The 17115-nt window shown below is 39.8% G+C and overlaps 1 protein-coding gene across 1 annotated transcript in view; it reads left to right on the top strand.

The window, feature by feature from the left end:
- The first annotated feature begins 1176 nt into the window (after nucleotides 1-1176).
- Nucleotides 1177-17115, top strand: part of LOC104082867 (metalloendopeptidase homolog PEX-like) — a 35863-nt gene continuing 19924 nt past the window's right edge. Inside the window, exons 1-3 of the mRNA XM_009586132.1 lie at nucleotides 1177-1302; nucleotides 2939-3042; nucleotides 10968-11026. Of these exons, the coding sequence (XP_009584427.1) occupies nucleotides 1177-1302; nucleotides 2939-3042; nucleotides 10968-11026 (289 nt within the window). The remainder of the gene's footprint in view (nucleotides 1303-2938; nucleotides 3043-10967; nucleotides 11027-17115) is intronic.

Here is a 17115-nt window from a genome sequence, read left to right as displayed (position 1 = left end):
GAGCGAAGTAGAAGTCGGTGGGCCCCCAGAGAGGTCCGGGCTCTGCTCGCAGAGAGCAGAATGCAGGGTTGGTATGGATGCAGGTGATTAAGGACTAATCCGATTATTGCATTTCATATCTTGTAATATTCATTTGGGTTTAGACATTTGAGTTTGAAGAACAAATTTCCAGAAGAGCGTTTTTTGAGGGGTGGGGGGAATTCGAAAGACTTAAGGAGAAATTACATTCAGCATCCTGAAAACATACAAAGTGAAAGCTTTGTGCTACCCTGGTCCATCATGGCTTTAATTTATTCTATGGACTTGTCATATTTCACTTCTTGGTATGCCACCTTATCCTTTTGTACCCTTCTGCTTCTCTTCTGGACAGGCATTGTTTCCACAGAGATTCTGGGTGACAGGGTGGCCTACTGGTGTTTTTGTGAGGACATTACTAAGGCTATTTATATACTTATGCCATGATTTACAAAATGGGAATACTCATCTACAGCTGCTATCACTTCACACCAGAGTGTTTACACAGATTGCGCATAAGCACTGGGACCAAGTCATGACTGAAAGAGGAAAAAAACCCAAAGTTAATGAAAAGTGAAGTGTCTTATTTGAACACCTTTACTGACGTTAGGGAAAGGGCAAAGACTGCAAAGTAAAGGGATGAAAGTGGAGAATGAAACAAGGGTTAGCCATGTGTTTTTAAGAAAGTACAGCGTCCAGAAAAGTGTGCACCCATCCTCAGGTGTAAATGGAAGTGACCGTCAGTGCAAACATGCCAGTCTGCACTTGCTGGGATCCAGGTTCATCTGTAGCTGTGTATCAAATCTGTTTTAACAGTACCAGCTACTGCGCCATAGCGACATGGGCCATTTCCTGCTGTCTTTTGGAAAACATTGTAAAAACAAGTGTTTGATCATCTGATTAACAAAAAAACTGGTAGGGAGAATCAGCTGTTAAGATTTTGCACTCAAACACATTGCTGTAAGTCTGCAAAAGCTCTCCAGGTGACAACAGACCCACTGTAACAATCCAACGACAGAACCTGGACCCTCCACGTTGTGATGCAAAGCTCCTCTGCGGCACCAAGTTTACCTTGTAGGCAAGCTGGTTTGAAGTTAAATTAAGATGCCTTCAGGGAAGCATAATAATAAAAAGTGGAAATAGAATGGGAAAAAAAGTCATATGCTGAGAAATGGTTATATCTGTTTTTCTTTTTTTTCTTTTTCAAAGGCAAAAGCAGTTATGGCAAAAGTGGGCTACCCTCAGTTTATAATGAATGACACATATATTAATGAAGACATCAAAACAGTAAGTGTCAGACTTGCAGCTTTCTTCTTTTACATATTGCAACCATTCTTTGCTCCGTTTCGCTCCTGTCTAAAATCAAAGCTCTTCTTTTGTTTGGCATGCATCCGGAGTTCTGCTTACCTCGTTATTTTTAGACATTGAATTAAGTATGCTAGCTCTCATGTCTAAATTGTCAATGCTGGTGTGTCTAAGTGAGATGACCACAAGGCCTGCTGGGAGTAAAATGTGCCTGGGTACAAAGAACCTTCCTGCTATTAAGCATTTTTAAGGTTAAACATACGCTGGCATAAATTTTGCATTTAGTTATAAAAATGAAACAAAACAAAAAAAACCATTTCACCTCAAAGTAACGGTCTTCAAAAATACTAATGCATTTTTCCTCAGAATATCACAACTTATGGTGCCCTATATAGGCTCTCCCCACCTCTCCAGACTATGAATTTATTTATGCTTGTGGGTTATAATCACGCCTAGAGGTCCTAACCAATGTACATGCCTACTGTGCTGGCTGCTGGACAAGGATACTGGTGGGGGGGACTCCTTCCTGACTTGTTCAGCCTAACTAAGGCAGGAAGGCAGATGATGAAGATAATATATTTTACCATTTTCCAAAGGGTTAACTGTGGCATGCATGTAATGAATTGTATTACTGAAAGTCACAGGCAAAGCAGAATCACAAATTCAATCCTGAACTGGTAAAATACAAGAGTGATGGTCATATTTGCCAGAGAACGTAAAAGAACACTAAAAAGAGGCATAATTTATTGAGAAAACTTTGAAGAACTAACTCTACAAGCCTAGTTCTGTTCCTGGAAAGAGTAGGGTGAGATGGTGCTGTGAAGGCAGTGTAGTGAGACAGAGGATGTGACCAAATTACAACTCAACGTATGGAATTATTTGCCCGGATAAGTGGTAATGTCTAGCGAAAAACACTTGTTAATCGTGGTTGCAAAACCATAGTTGAAATCTGAAGTATAACTTCGTCACAAGTCGTAGGATTGCTTGAAACTGGTGACAGGGATATCAGCTGGATTTGTAAAAGATTAACATCCCTTTTTCTTGCATGGTTGGGGGTCGGGGGGTGGGGAGGGGGTCGCTATTAAATTTGGAGGCTTATGGAAGCATGGAGCCCTATGTCTGTAAGCATTTAATGTGAGAAACAGTAAGAAAGCAGTGGCAGAACCCTTGGAGGGCACAGAGTACGAAGTGTTTGTAATAAAATGCAAAACAAACTGAAAAAAGGGGCTTTGTTACATTTTTGAGAGTGGTTTTAAAATACACTTTAAAAAATAAAAGTAGACCTACTCCTTATGGAAAAGAGGTTGCCTGGATAATAGCCTTAGAAACACACAGTCTGCAATTCATTGTTGGGTACTTCTGAGTTCCTCAGCTGTTCTCTGCGCAGGGAAGAGCTTTTCCAATGTTCCAGTCCCTTGTGTAGATCTGTTCAGCCACTGTTTTTTAACTAAGCTCACAAAATACTTATTCTTCCTACCAAGTGTGAAAATTTTACTTGCTTTGATAATGGCTAAAAAATTAGGTGATTATCTTGTTTAAAGTAAAAGTTCTGACTGTTTTATGTCAGCTTTTGTCTCCTTGGACATGCTTTAAAAATGTCTGTGCTTTATCTGTACAGCTGAAGTTTACAGAAAGTGACTATTTTGGCAATGTGTTGCAAGCTCGCAAATATGCAGCCCAATCTGATTTCTACTGGCTTAGAAAAGAAGTTCCAAAAACAGAGTGAGTAGACAAAAGGCAAATTTACATAATGTTCTAACAGTATTTTAATTTATATTATTTAATTTATACAATTTATGTTTTAATAGAATTATATACAAAGCAACATATTATGATACAAAAAGCCTATGGGCAAACCCCCCAGTTATTCAGAAACTCCTGTGGATATTTTTTTTGGTAAGTTCTAGGTATCCTTGTTCTGATGCACAGTAGTCATGTGCTTGCAGCTTAAACTTAATTTAATGAAAAAAGGGGTAATTGAACCTCAATTAAAGATGGATTTTGTCTCTTGGTCACAGTTAGAATTCAGAATGGTACAGCAGGGATTTATGAAATAAATTTTCTAAGAATGAAACCATTAGTAAGAGATAATGTTATTATTAGTAATAGCAATCAGCATTGTTAGTTACCTGCTGTTGATAGCAATGATATGGAATAAAACATAATTTAATTTACATACGTTATTTTTATTTGTTTGTAAACATGAGAGTGCAGATTGTGTCACATACTGTCATAAAATACATGAGAGAATCAGTCTCTTTTCTTAGTGGTGGGTAATCAAATCCTTAAAATGCAAATTAAAACCTAAACAGAACTTAATTAGTCTAATCATGCTACTTAAAAATGACTCCTTCTACAGAGAGACTTGGAAAGTGGTGCTGCTGCTTAGCTCCTGTGGTGATATTTCCTCAGGGCTCCAGAAATTCCTACTCAAACTGAACCATACCTTGTTTCAGGGGTTGCTCTGTGTTGTCTGTGAGGCAGGTAGAGGGTGTCAGCAGGACAGGCACAGGCTATTCCTGGTTAGAGTGTTGTAATTTGGCCCCGTATTTTCGAGGTGGTTTATAGCTTAATTTTAATTGTGAATTTTACCTTCTCATCACACCTTTCTCTGACATGGCAATGTTAATCCCAGGGGATGATTTTACGGGCTTTCCTGCAGTCCTGGATGCCAGCACTAGATCATGACAGTATATTCTCTTCAGACCAACAATTTCCATGAGAGCAGTGAAATAACACTTGCCTCTCTACAACAATGGTGATCAGCAACCTCATCCTCATGAACAGCACAGGGGCAGCACCAATGCAGACTACGTAGTTTCTTGGCACGATGGGAAATCTCCCCTGTAAGGAAATTAAGTGGCAGGTAATCCCTGACTGTACACCTCAAGGGCTGTAATCTGAGAACTGGCACATGGGTATGCTTAAAAAATGAAGGTTTTACGCAATTGTCCACTACAAGATTGAACACTTTCTCAGGCTTGTTTTTATCATCTTATTTCAAGGACTGCTTAACAGCAGCCCCCTCATCACCTTTGTCTTGCTTTTCTTGTCATCCCGTGGGGCACGTTCTGGCCTGGGGGATCCCAGTTTGATTTTCAGTCAGCACAGCTATATGCTCTGCCTTCTGCGGGGCTGGGGGAACCCCCAACCTAGGCCTTTTCCTGCTGGAAGATTATTCTGCCTCTGCACCTGCTCGGCAATAGAAAAGGGATCTGAAAATGGTGTCACACTGTCTGCTTTTGCTGTGTCTGCTGAGGGGTACCAAGGCACAGAGAGTTATTGCACCTCCAGTAATTTTTTAAAAAATTTATTATAATAAACCAATAACTCCCACCCACAAGTCTGAAGCGTGTCAGATCTGGCCTTAATAATATCAGCAATTGCCACATTTTAACTACTATTTTCTGATGCTTTCACTTCTCTTTTTTCTTTCTTTCTTTTCTTTTTCTGTTTTTGCTTTCTTAAGCTTTTATATTTTATAGATCTTGGTCTACACTGAAGCTTGGCGCTGTATTAATAGAGAATTACCCTTGGAGTTTTGTTTCTGTTTGTTTCATGTCTTCTTTTCCCTAGTTCAGTAGCTTTTAGCATAATATTTATATTTAGAGATAGGTATTATAAGATGGTCCAGGTCGTGGACTGATAAAGATAAATGAGAAAACGAGTGTTTAAGAAAATAAGTTACCACCTAGTAAAGTAATATTAACCCCAAAAGGTAAAACGCTATATCCATTTAGCATGCAGTCCAGATTTCTCAGCAATATTATTTCAAACTGGACTCACTTTCCTCAGCATAGTCAACTAAATGGAAAATCAAAATGGTGGTTCACTCAAAGCACCAGGGGAACACCATCAGGGGACAGAGGAGCTGGGAGGTACAAGGCAAAGGAGTTTGATAAAGCAAGAGTGAATGTGGATATCAAAGTGGAAATGCAACAGTTTTGTAATCTAAAAAGAGGGGAAAAAAATCCCCCAAAGCAGGAGTAATTATCAAAATTCTTTGTCCTCTGTTCTGCTCCCTCCCTCCCTAGCAGTTATCTGCCTTAGAGGAAAAAGGAACATGGAGGAAGTCAAGCAAGCATTGCTCAGGGCATGGATGGGGCGGACGTAGCCGGCCCAGCTGATACCAAGGAGCTGTGACAAGGCATCAGGGCACTGGAGCTGCCTTTTCTGCTGGTCCCAGGGCCAGGCTCCCCTGTGGGCACCGCAGCTGCGGGAGGTGCAACTTGCTGTCCTCAACACCTGCTTTGGATGCCAGCTGTGATCCTAACAGCTGGCTGGGGAGATGGCTGTCATCTTCACAGATGGCTCTATCAAACAAGAGAAAAAGTGTTCAGGTATCCGAAGAGACACGTACAAAAGGGATTTGTGGCAGGAGATGAGGAACATGATGCACGAAACGGCACAGGTTGATCAAGAGGGCTCAATGGAGGAGGCAAGGCTGGAAAAGGGGTGTGCGGGAGGAAGGGGACCAGGCATGAAGACAATTATAATAATCCAGGTGAGACACAACTAGAGCAGAGGGAGGTGAAAGGCAGGGCATGAGGAAATCCTCTTACGAGGAGCGGCTGAGGGAAATGGGACTGTTTAGTCTGGAGAAGAGGAGGCTGAGGGGGGGCCTTATCGTTCTCTACAACTACCTGAAAGGAGGTTGTAGCGAGGTGGGGGTTGGTCTCTTCTCCCAAGTAACTAGCGATAGGATGAGAGGAAATGGCCTCAAGCTGTGCCAAGAGAGGTTTAGATTGGACATTAGGAAAAACTTCTTCACCGAAAGAGTGGTCAGGCCTTGGAACAGGCTGCCCAGGGAAGTGGTTGAGTCACCATCCCTGGAAGTATTTAAAAGACGTGTAGATGTGGCATTTAGGGACATGGTTTAGTGGGCATGGTGGTGTTGGGTTGACGGTTGGACTCGATGATCTTAGAGGTCTTTTCCAACCTTGATGATTCTATGATTTTAAGTGATGGCCATGTGGATGGGAGAGATAAAGGAGAATCAGGATTTTATTGGCGTTTACTTATCCATCCATGGAGCTATATACATTCATACATACAAATATACATACACGTGTGTGTATATGTGTATGTATATACAAGCACACACCCACGCCTTTTTAACAGTGATTGAATCTATCCTTCTTAACTGAGCTGGTTTTCCAGCACAAATCCAAAACATACCCTCATACTAGCTACTATGAAGAAAACTAACTCTATCCCAGCCAAAACCAGCACATTAACACTGATATCATACTTGCACATAGCAGGGGATCAGAGGACCTGTTGGGCATACCACTTCATTATTATTAATCTTTCTCCTTTGAAGTCAGGACATCCCCTCTAAGATTTTTAGACCTGGCCAAATCTTTCTTCACTTTTCACTCAACTTTTAGTTGAGATTTAGGCATCTAGTAACCTTATAAAAGGACACAGAGGAAGTGTACTTTGAGAAGATTCCTGGGTCTCCTCCAGGACCTATTCCAGTTTCTTGACCACACACTGTTGTTTGTAAGCCCTGGCTCTTGGTTCACCACCAGGGAGGGCAGCTCTGAGAGGTGCTGGGTTGGATGAGTGCAAAAGCTCCTTCTGCAAAAAGGGAGAAGCAGCCATGAAAGACACTGGGCAGGCTGTTGTCTGTTGTAGAGATGCTGCTGGAGAGCTCAGAAATCCCGTGGGTGGACCTGCCCTGGAGAGGAGAGGCTGGAAGGGAGCCTCCTGGAGCCTTTTCCTGGTCTTTGAACCTCATTTTAAGCAGTGATGTGGCACGGGAGGCTCGTCCCAGCCTTACCATCCCCGTTTCTTGCCCAGACATGTGACAGCCTGGCCTAGGAGGCTAATTCTCTGTTTCTACACAGGAAAATGTATAAAACAGACTAACAATGAGAAAAGGAAATACACCACCTTGAAGATTGCCTCCCCGTTAGAAGTTTTTCTTTATAGTCCTTTCTTGGGAAGAGATCTTCCAGATTCCAGCTTCATTAGCAACTTTGTACAGCCTTTCACTTCTAACCAGCTTAAATGTGTTATACATTCACAAGTTCATTTTCTTTACTTATATGATTTTTTTTAAAAAAATTCTTACTTGGGACATTGAACACCAAATTCTGCTCCACCTGATTGATTTCTTCTAACTCAAAAAGTTGAGGAAACAAATTGCAAATTCAGTTTGTTCTTTACAGAGAATTAAATAAATTAATAAGCTTTTCCCTGTATTGTCAGTGTTTCCAGTCACCCCCCTTAATGACTGGCAATGTAGCACACGATACTCTTAACTCAGAAAGGAAGATATCGTGGAAAAAATTCTAGCCTAAAGAAACAAATATCTAAGAGAGTATCTGCCCCGCTTGCTATCTCATTGCAGGTTTCAGATTTTATTTCTACAAGAGAAATCTCAAACTTACAAGTGTCAAGTCTGCAGCATTAGTTTTTGACTGCTGCAGTAGTTGATAGGTAATGTTACAGGACATCATTCAAAGCTGAAGCTTTTTCACATGCTAATAGCCAATGGAAACAGTGTAAACAATTCTAGATTTTTTTTTAGTTAGTTAGTTTGTAATTAGTAAGAGCTTAGAGTTTGTTATGCCTGTTTTTTTTTTCTTTCCTTCTGTTAATAGATCAAATGCACTGAAATTGTAACCAGACCTAGAGCAAATACCCAGGCAACCTGACTTCAAACAGGAATGAACGCGTTATTTCTAAATTTGCTTCACCTTAAAATTTAACAGCGACAGTTATTTATTACAGACCTTCATATAGTAATTTGATGTGTTATTAGTTAAGGTCTGCCACTGAAGGTTCAGTCATTTCAAGGAGCTCACTGAAAGAGGATGACAGATGAGAGGTGAAGTTGTTCTGCTAGTCTGAGTGGAAGCAGTCTTGGTTATTCTGCTCTTTTGTGGAAAAGCTTCCTAAATCTTTTTGAGAGTGGCTCAGAATAATACAACAAAATGCTGGAGTGTAAATATGTTCCTTGCCGAGTGACTAAACGTCAAATATGAAATTCAGCAGTATACTCTGCTTGTCACCAGAGAACTCTTGTTCTTCCTGAGTCCTCTGTATGGCTGCTAAGTCTCCTCTTCCTAGCTGCTGAAAAACATAACAAACTTTGTATGGGGTCATTCTGTAGGTCTTGTTATGAAAGAGCGACTTGGAAAGAACTTAGTTCCGTTTTTCAGTGAGAAAATCGAGGCTGCTATCCGTCTTTGGCTCTTACTAAGCTCAGGAAACAGGATGGGCTCTGTTATTGCAGTGGTAGATCATGAAGAAAGAAGCAGTCTCAGGATGGGGATTTTGTGATGAGTCTTAGCAGCTAGTCTAAGAGCGAAGAGTCTATGAGTTCATAGGTATGAAAGCATGGCCAGCAGTGGTGTGATGTCCTCCCTCGGTAGCTGCAGACCAAATGGCAACAGCATTTGCAGTTGCTCTTGGGCAGAGTGAGGTGCTCCAGTGGTGACAACTACGGGCATCACTGGTTAGCTCCTCACCCAATAAAAACGGGTGCAAACTTGTACTGTTAGAGAGGTGTTGCTTGTCAGTGAAGAGCTCTTTAATCACTGTTTGTGGTGGTTCCTATCTTGAACTAGCTGTGGTGAGCCCCTGGGGCTGCAGCAGCAAAGAGGATGGGGAGAAGAGCAAAGCACATTAGTCTGTTTTGAAGTATCTGTTATCTGTCTCAGGCCCTTGATCCTGTGACTGGAAATGAGAGGCCCTGTAGACACTCGCTTTAAGAAGGATTTGCAAAAACAGAGGATTTATTGTCCCAGAAGCCTTTTTCATGCTTAAAAGTTGCTGTTCGAGAGAACAGAAAGGCCGTTGTAAGTAGAGCAAGCCAACAGAGTGAGGGGGAAGTCACAACGCTATGTGTCTTTGTTCAAACTTACAGTAAAATCTAAATTGAAGTGTTGAGTATTTCAGATGGCCCCCTTTCAGATGGGTTCTCCCCTTGTCAAAAAAGGGACTGAGTCCTCCAGAGCTACTGCTAAGCCTGGAGAGCAGGTCCCACCACACAAGTGGCTGGCTTGCATCCTTCAAAACAGTTCAGCTGATTGCTGCTGTGAACAAACATGAAATTGAAATGTAGTTAATTAACCCCCCTAATCTTTTCTTTATCCCCTCACCATAAGTATTCCTTTTCAATTTTCCATTACCTCACTACATTACCTCTAACATTTAATCTCTTTATTATAGAGGAAACAGAAAACAGACCAGAAAACAACCTTCCCCTGCTCCTCCCGTTCAGAATCTCCTAGTAAACAAAACAGGGAGAGCTGTCTGTGGCAATCAGAGCCTATAATGCGGTGGATGGTTAAGATACTTAACATCATCCTTTGCCTTCATTGGTTAGTTTTTCCAGCTTTGCTCATCTTTGAAGATGGGAGAAGCAGATAAATTTATTGATAAAAGACAGAATGCTGCCATTCTAAAACTCTCCCCTTTGTTGCATGGTTTACGTGCAGAAAAACAGTCAGGATCTGCAGATAACTCATTCATTTGATGGTGCTATTTTAAAGCACAGATTGTGTACGTGAATCTCACTGACATCACATATTTTCCATGTTCTGATAGATCTTCCTTTGTCTTACTCTTCTTTTTGCAGCTCCCATATCTTCTCTTTGAAAGAAATTTTCCAAAGCAATTGCATTGCATTCATTTGGCTTTACAAAACTTTCAAGTAATGCATTGCTAAAGACATCAGGATGTTCCTGTTTGGACACTTACTAGAGTTGCTTCTAATTTATTATGAATTAACCATTAATTGTCATCATCTTTATTACTTTTCTTTTATCTCTGTTCTTCCTTATAAAATCATAAAGTGAAATCTTGGACTCACTGAACTCAGAGTTTCATCTGAGGGGATTTGGATCTTGCTGAAGCCAGTTGAGATTTTCCACTCATATGGGTGAAACCACTGTCAATATAGATGAGCTTAGGCTAAGGAAATTCGTAAATCCTATTTGCTATTCAAATCTAGGTTTCCCTCCAGTATGTATGAAAAATCTAACTATGAGAAGAAATGCTAATATTCCTTTTAAAATTTGTTTTGCCTTGCAAGAGGTCCATTTGTTTATGAGCACACTGATAACCATGTTCATTGTGTGGGATACAGAATGTGAAGCTGTTTATTTTGAATTTAGGTTCCCAGGAAGCACCTGCCCATGTTGCTGGCATCATCCTAATTGTTCAAGTAGTTGTTCAGCAAAGTATCTGAAGCCACTTCTCTCATTTCAAAATGCTTTCCTCTAATTTCAAAAGGGGGTTTCTCCACACATGGTTGAAAGACACCTGAGAGAGTTTTTACATCTGCTATCAGCGTTGCAGCCTCTGTTGGGTGAACTCCAGTTCGTCAGCATAGCAGACCTCACAAGCACAACGGTCACTTAGAAATAAAACAGATTAGGTAATAGGAAGCTTAACTCCTGTTGAACATTCATTGACTGTATGCGCTTAAAATAAAGCCATTAAACAATAGATTTCAGTGTTCAAGAAAGTGTAGGTAATGTGTTGAAATGGAGAAATACTTAAACTTTACTATATCCTAGGTCTTCCACATTTTTGCTTCCTTCCAATGAGTTCACTTTTTATCTTTGCTCATTCTATTCATAAAGTTGTGTGAGTGTACTGACAGCTGATTTCTTTTGCTCTTACTACAGGTGGTTTACAAGCCCAACTACTGTAAACGCTTTTTATAGTGCATCTACCAACCAGATCAGTGAGTATCTGACTTCTGAGCCTCCTTATAAAGTGCCGGTTTGGGAAATGGATGTATCGAGCTTCAGATAATATCTGTACAGTTTGTGTGTTTGTGATTGAAAATCAAAAGCTCAAACCTGGTAATTCAGCTGTGAGACATCTTAAGTGAGAGGGTAGTTCTGGAAAAGCAAGGGCTTCCACAAATTTGAATTACTGTTGCTTATCCTGTGTCAGCTAAGTTGCAGTGACCGCTTGTGTGTGTACTCTGTCCATTGCAAACGTTAGCTTAAATCACTTTTATTACAGCTTAATATTTCTGTCTTCTGCTTTCTGTAGCAAAAACATGTGTACACATACCTCCATAAATATACAGTAACTCTTTAAGTGATAGCAGCTCAGTCCTCTAGTATTAATAAGTATGTAGCAATAAACGTGACTAGATATGAACCAGAAAACCTAAGTGGTGTCCAGCAGAGTTTTTCAATACCTTCAAGGGCAAGGAATGGTATCTGTAGTTAACTTAAAATTCTTACCTGTATAGTTTGATGAAATTATCTTGTATGTACAGTACAACCTGTCTTATGCTAATTTTAGTTACTGGTTGTTTTTAGAGAGCGTAAATCCTGGTTTGGAAGCATATGAGCTAAAAGAGCTGAGTTTCTCAAAGATGTGTATGGATTTGGATGTTCATCCCCATTTGCTTTAATGGGACTTTGCACAGAAAATTTCTAACTGGCTTTAAAAGTCTATACCAGCATTTCTGTGTACAACAGTGTTACCTTTACCCTGACACTTCTCTTTGCTCTTACTAGCTTTGCAAGTTAAATCAGCCTTTTTCTGTGCCGTCAGGGTCTGGAAGGCGGCTGCCATAACCTCTGTGGTCTCAGTTTCCAAGGACAGGCGTGTCAAAAATTGCTGAGTGACTCCCCCTTTTTCTCCTGAATCTCTTTTGGTTGCAGAAAGAAGTGTTTTTCGAAAGGCACAAAATGAATTTATCACACTGAAGGGGTTACAGCAGAGGACTGGCAATCTGGGTCTGCTGGTATCTCTTCCTACTGATTGCTGTAAACAATTTTTGCCTTCAGACCACTCACTTAAATTCTTCTGTGTCTAAGCGAGCTCATTTGTAAAGTGTGTGTGATAATTAGGCAGTTCTTCCGATTAAAATTTGTTCTAGGCCTAGACCACTTTACCTTAGAGGGCTGCCATCATTAAGCAGCAACATTTCTGTGGATCATCTGAGGGAGCACTTGAGGCAGACTTCCCCGAGCTGATCACAGCTCCGAGGTACACATGCAGCATGACAGCTGCTGCTCCTGCTGAGCTAAGCACCACCACCGCTGCTGCTTCAGATCTATCATGTGAACGGAGAGGAAGCCCGGTCAGCGCGAAATGAGAACCATCGCTGTTATGTCTTCTTTAATATTGGGTCCTTTCAAGTTCCAGCGGCGTTCAGCTCGCTCAGCCTCTCTGCCATGGCACATTAGAGAAAGCTGTAACAAGAGGCTGGAGTCACTGAAGCTAAATTTCACACTCGCTGTGTCTAACACTGTCACGAAGTGGAGAGCTGTCAAACGTAACCAATCAGTCATGGGTGTAGAGGCAATTGTATTTTCTATCATAACCGCTGACCTTCTTGTAATGCTGGCACCTGACCTTGAAGTTTCGATAGTGCTGCTCACTGTCCTTTTAGGGCTGTTCCTAAGAGGAAAAGAATTCAGGTGGTCCTTTCTAAACAAAAGCCTCTCCTACCTGAGAGAGAGGTACAAATGTAATCATGCCCTAAAAATGATGCAATAGGAGGGAAGATTCACAGAAAAGCACAATACAGATGGTCTTCCACTGCTGGCCGGTGTGATTTGCAGGGGAAGAGGCCCCTGTGAAATGTGGGAGGAACATGCTCAGGTCTGAAGTTGCTGATAAGTATTTGTTACATCACAGCTGAGTTCCCATTAATGCTGCTGGGAAAGAACTGCACTGCGGGAGACTGAAGTTTGTGAGCCTGTGCATACTCATATTGCGTGATGTATCTGCTGGGCAAATCGCACGCCCAGCAGTTATTAACTCACTGCTTTGCAGCTATGTTTTCAGTAATAATCCATAGAAAGCTCTGTAGGGGCTGGTGATATGCTACAAAAACTGTGGCCTTTTTAAAGGCCTAGTTAAACAACAGAAAAGAAGTTCTACAAAAGAGAGTCATTTGAGAATAAGAAATAAGCATGAACTCTAGCAAGTTAAATGTAAAGTATGTATAGCAAGCCCACAAAAGTACATATAGCAAGCCCACAAAGACTCTGAGGACCCACTTTCTAAGAGCGTAAAAACTAATAATAAAACCTTTTTTCAAATACACTGAAAGACGAGAGTCTCTAAGGCATAAAAATAAGATAATTCTTTGCATTGTGAGAGTTTGGGAAGTTCTTATCCTGGAGCTTTTTTTTATGGGAGGTAAGTCCCAGGAAGTGTTTCAAATTTAGTATCAATAGAAGATACTTTAGAAGAAATTAATAAAATGAACTGTGACAAATATAAGGACCAGATAATATTCTCTCAGGTGTTTCAAAGGAACTTAGACAAGAAATTGCAATTGCCAAACAACCAGCTTTGTTGTATAGCTTATCACTTATAGTGGCCTTAGCACAGGAAGAATAGCTGTGGCAAGTGTCAAATCCTTTTTTTCAGGAGAGAATCCAGAGGGATCTGCATAAAAATTCATTCTAGCACTTCTATGAAGGAAACTGTTCATGACCACAGCACGAATGAATAAGCATATGATATAATGGGGAAGAGTCAACATGACTTGGTTTTTGCTTTTTCTTTTAGAAAAAAATCATGCTTTCTTAGTCTGTTAGAGTTTTTTGAAATTCAGAAAGCAAGTAAGTATGTTTGATATACTATGTTTATTTCCATAGAACATTTTTGATAAGATTCTTTCCCAATGCTATTAACTGGAAGTTGTCGTGGGAAAAGAAAGAAGGTCCTTTCATAAATTAATGACTGATTAGAGATAAGAAAAGGAGGTAGGAACAAATTACTTTTTTTCCAAATAGTTGGAGGGGTGTGTTACAAGGACCTGTGCTCGTCACTGTAGTAGCAGATGATCTGAAAAAGAGGGCGTTCTGTTCTGGACAAAAAAACAGACAGATATAAACTCAGTCCAGGAGGACAGGTCCCTCTGCTACTGGTTGCTGGAAGGTAGAAAGATATACTAGTAGAAGAATTAGGAACAAATTACTTTTTTTCCAAATAGTTGGAGGGGTGTGTTACAAGGACCTGTGCTCGTCACTGTAGTAGCAGATGATCTGAAAAAGAGGGCGTTCTGTTCTGGACAAAAAAACAGACAGATATAAACTCAGTCCAGGAGGACAGGTCCCTCTGCTACTGGTTGCTGGAAGGTAGAAAGATATACTAGTAGAAGAATTTTTTTTTTTCCCTACACATCTACTACTGGTCACTGCTGGAAATAAGAGAATGAAGCAGGTAAGCTCTTCATCTGCTTGAGTGCCCCTGCTCTTCAGTGAGCAAACTAGATTTTAGTGTGTTCAAGGCCCACCTATTTTTGTTCTTGGTAAATGAGTTTACTAAGAAGGGGAATTTGAGAAATGAGAATTTTAAAATGCATAATAGAAATTGTTTCTGGAAAGCAGCTTCTACATTAACTGGAAAATACTTGGTTCCAAAGTTGATTCTAAAAATTAAGACCATTCAATTTGGAAATGGAAATGTATTGTGTGATGTTATCACAATAAACACAGCAACTCCAAACTTGATTAGTCACTGAAGACTTCGTGAAAGAGTTTAGAGAAAAAGCAACATCGGTGCCTTGCACCATGGATTCTGAAAAGGGGTTATCATCAGGTATCTGCAGAAGCGGAGGAGAACATGGAGGTTCTGATCACTTCTGAACTTTAGGAAGATACTTTTGCTTTCTGTGCTCAGAGTACAGGGAGGTCTCTGACACATTCCTGATGGAAGCATTACAAATTCTTCTGTCTCAGTAGTCTGTATCACTGATATAAGAATTAAACAAGAAATCACTGTAATTTCCACACAAGTCCATGCAACCTTCATATACGGGCAAGCTGTTAGTGTTTTTTACTTGACTACTCAATTAATTGAAAAAAAAGGTTTTTTCTCACTAAAAGTGAAAATTAATAGAGAGTAGAAACTAGATGATTTAGAAAATTATTAGATTTGGGAGAATACAGCAAAACTTGCATACACAGTAGATTGTAACAAATTTTGCCTTGCTTTAGGGCAACCAACCTTATGTTTGTTGTTGCTTCATTTAATTTTCATTACTAAACTATTGATAACTTGAATGGCCAACAATTCTGTTAATACCTCCAAAGAAGAAATAAGTAGATGTATCAAGTTAAGATGTGCTGCAAAGAGCAGAGTTATAAAATACAGTCCATATAATTTATCTTATTATTATGCAAGTTTACTCCTGATGTTCTCTTTACATGAGTTCTATTATTTATTTCCTCTTTTTCCATAATTCAAAGTGTCTTAGATTAACAACAATGCGTGTTTCTAATGGTCGTTAATCATTTTTCAATTCTAGTTTGAATCATTTTTCAATTTTCTTTGTATTTGCTAGTCAATTTCCCCTCAATTATAGGTACTTAACAAGGACAACAGGTACATGTTATTGCCTTTAGATTCTAAAAAGGTATCTAAGCACACTTCATATAATCTAAGCAGCACGAAAACTATCTTTTTAATTATCGTCACTGGAACACAAAAACACTTTCGCAAAGACTCTGTTTATTTTAATGAGCTCTAAAGCAGTCAACAAATACATGCTGAAAATAGATACAAGTGATGACCAAAGTATGCTAGCACACTTCTGTTGAAGAAAAAGTTTTATTTCATTACAGCACTAAAATATTGGCCCTTGAATATGTAGATAGAAGGGAACTGCTCATTAGACATTTGGTGTATTTAGTTTTCTTTCCAAGTGTAAATATGTATGCCTTTAGAATATATTTTAAAAGTAACGTTTGTGGGTTGTGAACAGTAATGAAAGGGAGATTTACAGTAAACTGAGGCAAATATAAGCAACACACTCATGAGGTGTAAGCTTGAATAGATCTATTGGATAATTAACTACTGTTGATATTATCTCTGTAAGTTTATACCCATGTTCCTTCTAAGTCATTTGTGCTTGTACAGCAGTTCTCTAGTGAAAGTCAAGAGTCCTCTTTAGAGAGCGTCTTCATTACATGTTACAGGAAGAAGATATAATCTAAACCAGAATTTTAAAATTACATTCGAATTATCATCCATAGAGAAAACCAGAGATGAGAGCTCAATAAGTATCATCTTTATAGAAAGCGGCATGCAGATATTGATGCTGGCAGCTTGCTGATGCTGTGAGTTGCAAGGGAGAACTCTTATCTTGCCAGGAGCCAAGGAAGTGCCAGCAAACAGCACATGGTGCTGTGGCTGGGGGAGGACGAGGGGACTGCACATAGGGGCACTTTCTCTTCCCTTAAGAACTAGACTAATTGGAAGGTTATTGATGAAGTAGTTTCAAGTGCGCCATTAGTTTCCAGGAGGTTAATGAACATAACAGATTTGGACTGAACACTTGCTAAGCCCTGTTATTAAGTAAGTTTTAAGCGTTCTTAAGTGAGCCCTCATTTTCAATTTTCCTATTTACTAATGACCAGTATTCTCTTTTATTTAATTACAGTCACAGGTGAGATGATGCATTATCCTGACATCCATTTTTTATTTCTTCTTCCTAAAATTCTTATCTATAAAAGTATGAAGTAGGAGGTTCTTTGTTCTTTTCTTTTCTTCTGGAGAATCTAGTGAGTTGTTTCCTTTAGAAAATAAAGATTAAAGTTTCTTGTAAAGACAGGTATTTTCACATGTTTCCTAGTTCCTTATCATACAGTATTCCTTGGCCCCTCACAAACCACCACATGTTTCTCCTCACGTTGCCCCATTGAGTTTGGAAAATGCTAGATTCTCTCTTTTTCATGAGCAGCAAAGATTCTCTTGTCGGGTGAAGCAGAAACTGAGCCAAGAATTGAACCAAAGGCTGCCAAGTCCTCTTCTTAAAGATCACTTCTCTTTATCTGTTAATAAGTTTAT

Source organism: Fulmarus glacialis, unplaced genomic scaffold (assembly GCF_000690835.1).
Source record: "Fulmarus glacialis isolate BGI_N327 unplaced genomic scaffold, ASM69083v1 scaffold30159, whole genome shotgun sequence".
Lineage (NCBI taxonomy): Eukaryota > Metazoa > Chordata > Aves > Procellariiformes > Procellariidae > Fulmarus > Fulmarus glacialis.
This window is presented reverse-complemented; position numbering and strand designations above follow the sequence as displayed.